The following is a 10,906-nucleotide window of genomic DNA, read 5'->3' on the forward strand; positions in this document are numbered from 1 at the left end:
TGCACAGAAATGATAAGAAACGCAACAGGATTAAAAGAATGTGTTTACGAACTCAGTGTGTTTAACAGCGCATTACTAGAACTTTTTCCAGGCAAGTAAACATGCAATTCACACGGTCGATTAAGGGCTACGAATATCAAAGAAATGGTATTCTGCATTGCACAACATAGTCCGTGGTCATGAACATGCTTTTCCTTTGCCCTTAGACGTAGCTGTAAACAACCGTGGTCATCAGTTGCTACGTCATTAAAACGGGACGGAAGTGTTAGCGCACCACGACCTTCCGTGTGTCTGTAGCACATCAGAAAATGTGACATGTAAGTTACAGTTACTGTGTGAGAAACAGAATTCACTTAATATAGGCTCAATGATGTTTCGTGCTACTCTGGTAATATTTGGACGGGGTACCGTTACAAGAGTAAGTACGCAAAATCTCTTTCAACCCTGCATTTTTCGCTGGCTATATTTTGCAAATGGATCTCGAAGCCGGATTCAACTAGCCAAGAAACTTATGGAACTACGTTCTTTTCTCATAATGTAGCAATGACGTATGCCAGTTGTTGGACTGTTTTATTTGCATTCTGATATGTTTATTAGTATTGTGAATTTTGTTCATATTTAATTGCATTTGTCCAGTTGATGTCAACGGTTTCCATCGACTCTGCGCTCCCATCCAATTTACGACTTCCATCAAATCTAATTGGGGTTCCTCGAGAGAGTAAGTCAGTCGTCTGTTGTGTCTCTTATAATTGTCGGATTACTCTCAACGAATAAGAGAGACAATGAATATAGCATAGAAGGGAATTTGGTTAATGTTCTCCTCTGTGTTTAGAAATGAACGTCGTTGTTACTTTCTACTGAAGTTTCCAGTCTTGTTTAGTATGCACGCACACACACACACACACACGTACATAGGATTATTCTTTTTTCGCAAATGGCCATTAACGACATACTGTTCAAGTGGATATAAAATATAAATTTTTATGTCAAAAAATAGAGATGGAAGCCTACCATAGTTCTTGTAAGGTCCTTGTTAGATATGCTAATAACAAAGTTATCTGTCCCGTTCCAGAGAGGATCCTTCCGTCCGATTCCGATCTTCCTGTTCTGCGCAAATGTGAATCTGAGGTCCCATCTCACCTGGCACCAGTACAGACATGGGTTGAGACTTTAAGAGATCGTGACAGTAAACCATTGGGATTGGTCGACCTCCACCCTGATGTCTTTACTGTGCCCGTCAGGTAAAAGACTACTCTGGTTAAAACCTCACTCTGTACATGAGCTTCTGTCTCCATTCTTCCCAAACTCTTAAAACATTTTTTTCCCCTTGCATTGGCAATTTAGGATCGACATACTACATGCTGTTGAGGTCTGGCAGAGGAATTTTAAAAGAATTGTAAGTAGCTTGATTGAATTTGGATTTTCCCTATTTAAGTACTGAAAAAGATTTGGAAGGAAGAATGAGATGCTAATAATGAGTGAAGAACTTGGCATACTGACCCAGTTTATCCAACATGTACAGACTGATTTGATCCTTAGTACTTTTTGATTGACAGAGCCATGCCAAGGTAAAAACCAGAGCAGAGGTCAGTGGAGGAGGTAAAAAACCCTGGAATCAGAAAGGCAGCGGACGCGCACGGCATGGAAGCATTAGATCACCAATCTGGAGGGGAGGTAATTATGCTGACAAAAATGTACCTTTTTTTGGTAGTCTCTTGTTAAGAATCATTCGCGACTCTGTATTCTTAGACACTTGTTACTATTCAATGTAAAAATTCCATTTATAGAGGGTTTGTTTAAGACCCTACAACCAAACTGTTTTGCAAGGCGAATATTTGTGGTAGAGTGTAATGTCTTGAAGCAGAATTATCCACAATAATGTTCCATTTATCCAATTATCCATTTACGCATTTTATGTGCTTAAATACATACATTTTCTTTTCAGGTGGTGTCGCTCATGGGCCAAGAGGACCAACCAGTTATTATTACATGTTACCAATGAAAGTGCGTGTTCAAGGGCTGAAGATTGCCCTCACCTCCAAACTGGCTCAGGTACATTCTGAGATAATGAAGTTGGTTAAAATTTGTTCAAGGGGTTCAAAGAAAAAAATAAAAATCCTAAAGTTCATTTGAACATATTTGACATTCCATTAGGCACCATATGTAATGTTTTAATGGAACTAAATTCTCCAGGATTATCTTCATATCGTGGACACGCTTGAGATTCCTACACCAGATCCCCAGTATCTTCAGGACTTAGTGGCACACAGGAAGTGGGGAGACTCTGTGTTGATTGTGGATGCGTAAGTATTGTTTAAATGATTGTACGCATAGCAGTGAGCAGCAATCCCCAGTTATGTTTTAAGCTCATAGTGGACTCCTTATGTCTTTAAAGACATGTCCATTGGATAAGTTTTCCAACGGACATGTCCTTAAGTGTTGCAAATTTCATTTTGGTGTGACGCTTGCTACTTAGTTGAACTACATTCATTTTTAGTTGTTTCCTGTACATCTTTATTTAAAAATTCTAAGGGGTAATCATTCCATAGCTCAGAGTTTTTGTTCCGTTCTCAGAGGCGAAGAGTTCCCAGAAAACATTCTTCAGGCTACAGCAGCCTCGAAAACAGTGAATGTCATTCCTGCCATAGGTGAGCACAAACCCAAACAAAAGTCCCATCATATGTATCTAGATTTATGTGCATGAAACTTATTTTACTGACAGCGCATAAGTGTTCAATGTAAGCAGTGGCAGTAACGAGTCAAAACTGAATGAAGTGCTTCCTTTACTCAGAAAGCTGTCAAAGTCATTTTACAGGATTGATTTTACGCAGTGAAATCAGACTTTATTTTGGCTTGCGACAGGTCTGAACGTTCACAGCATGCTGAAACATGAGAGTCTGGTCCTCACCCTGGAGGCAGTGAAGTTTCTGGAAAAGAAGCTACTTTGGCATGACTCACGCTATACTCCCCTTTACCCCTTCAAACTCCCATATACAGACTTGCCCTGAACACTTCAATGCTGTGTATTAAACATTTATTTAATAAAACCACTGATAACGGTCTATCATTTTACACACACACAGACACAGACACACACACACACACACACACTCAAAAGCACTGAGTAAAAAACAAGCATCATTGATAAATAAAATCATTAAAAACTTCAGAATAAAATGGCAAATTATCAGTGAGGTGGGGGGTTATGGGTAGGTGATTTTTGTAGGAATGATGCCGTTGGCTAAATCATATCTGATTTCCCATCGTAGTGCAGATCGCTTCTTGTCTGTTGGGACCACATAAGTGTTGGGCACAAATATCCGTTGGGGCTTCTGCTGTTGGGGAGAGATGAGAAAGTTTTGACAAATACTTCTGAAACAAACAAGCATTAATCTGACTCTTACCATTAGGGCTATATTGACATCAATTTAGCAGAGTTGTTATTTCAGTAAAAGAAATGTTAGTAATTCAGTAGAGGATACTTACTGGAGGAGGTTGGTACATTAGTTGTTCCTGAAGAAGGAAAATTGATCAAAAATGTAAGAAGGTATTATTTGACACTTTTCTGTGAATGATTTCACTTAGTTCTTTGTACTTAAGAGCCAATTTAATGTTGATAATGATCAGATTCACAAAAGTAGAGAATTTCTCTGAGCCAAGCAGAACTCCTGTTTTAAAAAGAGTGCAGATGAGAAGAAACCATACCCGTATTGCCCAGTGTAGTTCTCTCCTGTCCTTTTCTCCCGGGGCCTTGAATGTGTCCCAGTCCTGTTTGTACTGGAAATACCTGTCAAGTATTCAGTGAAAGTAAGTGGAAAAAATACCATCTTTGTAGCCATACAATCCACTGGAATAAACTATCAACAGCACTGAATATAATAAAGTGCAGTTATGTCTGTGTCTTTGACCTAAAGCCCATTTAAACCAAGACAAGCAAGAACGGGGAGAGGTAAGAGAGACACAATTGTATAAACATCAAAGAAATGACACATTTAAGATCTCATATTAATCACAGCTAACAACAGCAGCAGCAGCCAAAGTTAACTCTTGCAGTGTAAACAAAGTTGAGAATTTCATAAAGATCATGGTAGTAGAAGACTAATTTTAAAGTTTGACAATCACTAATCAGTAAGATAAAAAGTCAAAGAGGAGTCCTGCATGCCTTACCTGGCAACAGGATCTGTCTTTTTGAGATTTCTGGTGTGAGGGTGATCCATTAGTGGCCGGATAACTGAGAACAAATCAGAAGCTACGTGAATATAATAGGAACATAACAGATAAAACCCAGCTGGCCAATACAAAATGGAACAGTGAGGAATCAGGGACGTACAGGATTTAGGGCGCGGTCGTATGTCACTCTCACTCCGAGATCTGGCCTGTGGGAGGGGAGAGAGAGATTGAAAACTGTTATTGGACATATGCTACTGGTACAGCAACAGATTCTCAAGGTCAGAAGTATGAGATATTGAGAATGTCTCCTGCAATATAAATAAGCACTTCATTACCATAATATCAGACATACCCTTATGATATGGGACAGATGATCTACACACTTTTTGCCCAACTCTGGAAGTTTTACAGTTTCACAGGAACACACTTTTTGCCCAGCTCTAACAGTAACACAGACAATTCAGCTATGAAAAGCCAAGATGACAGTTTCTCAATCATCTTAAATGAGCTAAAGTGTATCAGTGTTGGGCTTGAAAAAACATGTATAGTACTGAAATTTACCCAACCCTGAACTGAAGAAAACAGCATGGTGCATTCCTCAGTCATGCAAATACGTGACTAGGCTTACCATGCCACGGATGTAGGTGTGAAAGGCACTGGGGAGGTCGTCTGCTCCAGAGCTGTGTCTGTCACTAAGGCTTCCTGTTTCTTCACTCTCTGGCTCAATGTCACCACGAGCATTCAATGTAGATACACCCAGCCTGTCCAGCTGTTCCTCTAGGCCACTCGCTGAACCTGAGAGCAACACATAGCACATTAAACCACAAACACAACACTAGAAAAGGTAAGACAGAGTGGCAGACTCCAAGTAAGTACCGCAAGATAGTCTCACATGCTACTGGTTCCTGATTGTTAGGCATTAGGAGCTGCCATACAAGCACCATTTGTAATTATTTTTCGGCCTCTTTCTTTCCCAGCTGTGAAAAAAATTCTAAGATTCTTCTTCTATGTCCTTTATACCTTTGTTCTTATTGTGCCTCATGTTGAAAGGGTGATGGTAGCTCTTTCGCAAGCCATCCATGTCCCAATCATCCTCATGATCCAGTTCGTCAAAGGTTTCGTTGTCTGCTACTTTAACCGGATCGACCACGGAGTCATCTTGATATTTGTAAGATTCTGATCCTTTAAGTGTTTTCTCATAGCACAAGCTGGATGTGCCATCAACCCTCTGGCTTTGGTCTTCCTCACTGTACTGATCTTGACCAGCATCATTCAACGCAGACAGGCCAAACCCATCACTGTGAGGTGGGTTAGTAAGAACCTCTTTACCAAATGTATTACCACTGAACCCAGAGAAGCTACTGTTGGCATCATTAAATGGGGCTTCTGACTGGCATTCACTGTCCTCCTCCAACCCAGTCAGGGTGCAGTCATCCCTGTAGTCGTCTTTAGACGAGTCCGGTCGATATGTCCCATAACCAGATGTTAAGACACTCGCTGCTGGGCTACCTACACTGCCCCTGAAATCCTCAAATATTTCTTTTTCATCATGCTCATACTGGTCAGACCATCTCTTGCTACTCTGCTCACTCACACCATAGTCGGTGCAAACCTCCCCTCTCTGGCTATGGTCTGCCCAGTCCCTTCTGTTTTTGTTAGAATCCTTCTCCCATAGGGATTCCTTCTGTTCCAGTTGGTTAGGATGAACTTTTCCTTTGTTTATCTTTGGTTCAAATTTTTTGTCCCCTCTTTCCTTCATGTAACACACTTCCATCTCTTCATCACGTTTCTGTATGTGATCTTCTGTCTTTTTCTCAATCTTTCCATCCTCACTCTCCTTCACAGAATACTCGCTTGGCTTTGCCTCGCTGCGTTCCTCGACTAATGCAGACCTACTCTCATTCCATTCATCCCCACCCTCTTCCGTAAAGAAACTTTCCCACTCCTCTTCCTCCTCCTCTTCCTCCTCCTCACACGCTTGCTGTTCTCCTCTGGGTTTACTCTCAGTCCTTTCGTCCTCGTACTGTTTGTTCATGTAGCTTTCATTCTCTTCTTTTTGACTCTCCTGCTCATGTACTGTATAAACTGTCTCGATCCTTTCATCCTCACACTCTTCCTTCATAAAAGTCTCTCTCTCCTCTTCCTCACTCTCTTCCTCTTCTCCGCTGAAGCTTTTAACCGTTTTTTCTTTCTCACACTCTTCCTTCGTAAAGCACTCTATCTCCTCTTCCTCACTGTCGTCTTCTTCTCCGCTGCAACTTCTCTGAGTTTGTTCTTCCTTAGACTCTTCCTTCATAAAACACTCTCTCTCTTCCTCCTCACTCTCTTCTTCTTCTCCGCTGAAGCTTTTGTCATTTTTTTCTTCCTCACTCTCTTCCTTTGTAAAACATTCTCTCTCTTCTTCCTCACTTTCTTCTTCTTCTCCACTAAAGCTTTCATTACTTTTTTCTCTCTCACCCTCTTCCTTTGTAAAACACTCTCTCTCTTCTTCCTCACTCTCTTCCTCTTCTCCACTGAGGCTTCCATCAGTTTTTTCTTCCTTAGACTCTTCCTTTGTAAAACACTCTCCCTCTTCTTCCTCACTCTCTTCCTCTTCTCCACTAAAGCTTCCGTCAGTTTTTTCTTTCTCACACTCTTCTTCCTCACTCTCTTCCTCTTCTCCACTGAGGCTTCCTTCAGTTTTTTCTTCCTCGGACTCTTCCTTCTTAAAAGTCTCTCTCTCTTCTTCTCCGCTGAAGCTTTTATCATTTCTTTCTTCCCCACTCTCTTCCTTTGTAAAACACTCTCTCTCCTCTTCCTCACTCTCTTCCTCTTCTCCACTGAGGCTTCCATCAGTTTTTTCTCTCTCACACTCTTCCTTTGTAAAACACCCTCTCTCTTCATCCTCACTCTCTTCTTCTTCTCTGCTGAAGCTATCCTCATCCTGTTCTTCCTCACACTCCTCCTTCATAAAACATTCTCTCTCTTCTCCCTCACTCTCTTCTTCTTCTTCTTCTTCTTCTTCTCCTCCTCCTCCACTGAAGCTTTCATCAGTTCTTTCTTCCTCGTGTTGATCCTTCAGAAAACATTCTCTCACTTCCCCCTCACTCTCCTTCTCTTCACTAAAGTTTTTCTTCGTTCTCTTTTCCTCACACTCGTTGTTCACAAAATGATCTCTCTCTTTCTCTTCTCCACCATAGTTTTTCTCAGTTCTTTCACCTACACACTCCTTCTTCACATGGCATTCCCTCTCTTCCACTTCACTCTCCTGATCTGTCCAGAATGAGGAGGCCAGGGAGCTTTTCTCCTCATTGCTCTCATTGTCCCAACTGTTATCAAAAGCTTTATACATCCCAACAGAACGTGAGGTAGTTTCTCGGTTGTACGGCACTAAAGAGAGAATTCAGTACTATTCCCAGCAGATGGCTTAGAAAGGAAGTGCATAAATGCTAAGAGGATTATCATGAGGTTACAGATGGATTCACGGGTCTAATGGCGCCACACAGTGGTAGGAAGTTTCAACCTACATTCAAGTAACTATGATTAGGATTTAATAACAACTGGTGGCTTTACATCTTTTAAACTAAAATGCTACTGTTCTATCAGGGCAGGGAAATTGCACATACTTAATATATTATGTCAATATTTCTGCGCTTACCTGAGCTTGCTTCACTATGTGTAGATTCATCACAAACATGTGACTGGCCCTTGTATTTCCTGGAAAGAAATTCATAAAATAATCCATTTGCCATGTTCACTTTCTAAGCAGCTAATGATTTTAAAGATTAGATTTTGCAATCATAGTGGAAATATATATAGATGTACAATGTTTAATCATCATTATTTTCTTAGAAGGCTCAAAAGTTGTTTGTTTTTCTTTACCTTGATAGACGTTTGAATATTTCCCCATATGTCTAATCCTATGTCACTCAGTAGAGTATTCATTCACATTAGAGTGTACAAACTGAACAAATCCAGCATTATCAAACAAATTACTTCCACTATGCCATTACAATTACCTAAGAACCTTCCTTTTGATGAAAGGCTTCCCATTAGCTCTGGTGTCTCTGTCTGGATTTGACATTTGACTGGCATTGAGTAAAGACTGGTAGATATCAGAGGAGCTCTCCTCCACCTCCAGTCTGTTGGGTGCGGTGGAGGGGCGGATGCATTTCGGGGCTATCGAGTGCCGTGTGTAGGAGTCACAGTGTAAGCGATGAAGAGCAGGGTCATGGTTTTCTTCAGTAAATGTGGAGGTCAACACCTTCGAGCAAGATGGGAGAGAGCAGAGTTAGCTTTTCAGTCAATTTATTTTAGCACAGATGACCATTAAAATCCACAATATGTTATATCAAGACTACCGGTTCTATTGTTTTGTACTTATTCAGTAGAATCTTCTGCTTTACAACATGATCCTTGTAGCGCTCTTAGGAAAGGGGTCATACATGGCAATAACTCACACAATGCATAAAAAACAGAGTTAAAAAAAAAAAAAGCTTTAAAGTATGCCTAATGCGTCATTCCAGTTGTGTATAGTTACACATAAGAGAAACTTGCCTGCAGTGATTAAGAGACCGGTACATCTAGTTGAATAGAAACACACTGCTGTGTCAGTCTTAATGCATACCTGTCTCTGCTGTCCAGTGGAACCATTCTGACAGAAAATGTAGCTGCAGGAAGGGCCAGTGTCACTCAGCTTAACTGAAAGGAGACAAAGGAGCACACAGACTGTAAAACACATCTTAACTCAAAAACAAATATTTTGTCTTAATCTTCTTTTCCTGGCCCAGTGAAGAAACAAACAAATCAAACCATTTTTGACATAGCTGTCAGACATTTGTTGACTTATTTTCACTAAATACACTTGTCAACATTAAAATACGTATATATTTTTTTACAGTAATGGTCAGGATATATGGTCACCACTAACCTTTCTCTTTGGTGAATGCAGGGGGGCTTGTGCTGCTTTGAGATTTTGGAGATGTCCAGTTACTTGAGGTGTGGCTCTTTGACCTCTCGTGACGAATCAGCTGATCAAGATCTTCAAGAACATGAATACGTTTGTTTGTTAGGTGTAATTTTCAATCAGTGGATGAGATGTAACCCATAAGCCTGGTGGTACTACTGAGTACATGACACAGCATCATTAGTTTCCAATAAAAACTATATCTGGTCTAGAAAACTGTTTAATACATTTCAAAGTCTTGTAGTGTCAGACGTGTGAAAAAGCAACATCTAAAATTGCAATATTACAGTAACTGCACTGATGCAATCACAACGAGGAAGGCCAAGACGTGACAATTTAGTTTACACAATTTTACAAACTGCCCGTAGTCAAGGCGTATTGTAAAAGGTAAGATCAAACCCACCTTGTTTAAACTGATGGAGTCTCTGTTTTGGAATATCGGTGTAACCTAGTGCAGAGAGCTGTTGCTCAATTTCATCTTCCGAAAAATCAAGGTTGTCCATTACCTACACAGAAGACAAGCCACTGAGAAAAGTACAACAAAAAGGCATTTCGAACAACAGTTTTATGAGACGCAGCAACTTTTTTTGCCGTTTCCTGCAGGAATGTAAACTATCCTGGCTTGTTTCATGTATGACTTTGCTTTTAGAAAGTGTACTATATTCTGACAAACTAATTAGCCGTCACGCTAGCTTGCTAACATCATAAATTTGGGTCTATCAAACAACAGCTTACAAAGTAACAAACTGCTGCCAGCGTATTAAATCCATTATATTTCAACTGATCCAGGACAACATGGATTTTCAAAGTATTTATGGTAAACATAGCCGAAGTACATACAAACTTACTTAGCTTAGTGACTTGCATTCAGACTAGCTTTGTCCACAGCAAAGGATGTTGTCATTCCAGTTTCCAGACAACGGTGGGCCGTTACAGCACTTTGAAAACGACGCCGTTTGCTAAAGCAAGAAATTGAACATGGCAATGGATGCAGTAATAGCGCTACCTATCGTCTGGGAGACCAGTGTGCCATGCCGTGATGTCGCCTTGATTTGTTTGATTAAAACAGGGGGAAAAAATTAAATTATTTTTATTTGTTTATATGGAGACCAGAAACATTTTATCATCAAGCCCCATCATCATCATCATCATCATCATCATCATCATCATCATCACCATTATTATTATTATTATTATTATTATTATTATTATTATTATCATTATTATTGTTGTTGTTGTAGTTGTTGTCGATACTGTTGTTGATGTGATGCTGTTATTCTTGTCAGAGAAAACTGCAAGATTGCAAGTTTATTTTGTGAAGTAAAATAAGATCCACAAACGTGTAAAACAACTGAAAAGTTGATTCGCGGACAGTCAGTTTGCAAATTAAAAGCTGGAATCCGAAGAAAATCAATAGGTTACTATTAACAGTCTATAACTAGTCTTTAACATGCCTCCGTTAGAGAAATTTCAGAGCACCGTCACTCCAAAGTAAATATGAGTGTACATTTCAATCACAGGTACTCACCTCACGTAAGGTGGGATGTATTTTGTTATACGCACCCCTTGGTGTGTGCGCCAGCATCCGTGAGTTTCGGGCAACACCCCCAACCCGAACCTCCAACCGACTTCTAGAATTCACTGGGTCTTCATGAATAAACATGAATTTTTAATAGTACATCGAGGAGTCCATCTAACTTGTGAGGGTCAGTTGGGGAATATTGACCGAAATACCTTGATACCCAACTAATCTCGGAAAAAGGACTTTTTTGCATCCTCCACGCCATCGAG

General features: G+C 40.2%; 2 protein-coding genes across 2 annotated transcripts; one reads left to right on the forward strand and one right to left on the reverse strand.

Moving 5' to 3' along the window:
- The first annotated feature begins 311 nt into the window (after positions 1-311).
- On the forward strand, positions 312-3,026 carry mrpl4 (mitochondrial ribosomal protein L4). The gene is made up of 9 exons (XM_030771864.1): positions 312-418; positions 637-718; positions 1,073-1,241; positions 1,345-1,396; positions 1,557-1,674; positions 1,946-2,052; positions 2,194-2,303; positions 2,575-2,648; positions 2,863-3,026. The coding sequence occupies exons 1-9, from the start codon at positions 368-370 to the stop codon at positions 3,006-3,008; spliced, it is 909 nt and encodes a 302-aa protein (XP_030627724.1). The 5' UTR covers positions 312-367; the 3' UTR covers positions 3,009-3,026.
- A 177-nt stretch (positions 3,027-3,203) lies between these two features.
- Positions 3,204-9,618, reverse strand: hyls1 (HYLS1 centriolar and ciliogenesis associated). Its single transcript, XM_030772061.1, has 11 exons — positions 9,519-9,618; positions 9,080-9,190; positions 8,777-8,850; positions 8,169-8,413; positions 7,808-7,866; positions 4,799-4,965; positions 4,331-4,376; positions 4,168-4,231; positions 3,706-3,787; positions 3,487-3,513; positions 3,204-3,335 (listed from the first exon to the last, which is right to left on the reverse strand). The coding sequence occupies exons 1-11, from the start codon at positions 9,616-9,618 to the stop codon at positions 3,204-3,206; spliced, it is 1,107 nt and encodes a 368-aa protein (XP_030627921.1).
- Between the last annotated feature and the right edge of the window lie 1,288 nt (positions 9,619-10,906).

The sequence above is a fragment of the Chanos chanos genome, chromosome 4, assembly GCF_902362185.1.
Source record: "Chanos chanos chromosome 4, fChaCha1.1, whole genome shotgun sequence".
NCBI classification, from domain to species: domain Eukaryota; kingdom Metazoa; phylum Chordata; class Actinopteri; order Gonorynchiformes; family Chanidae; genus Chanos; species Chanos chanos.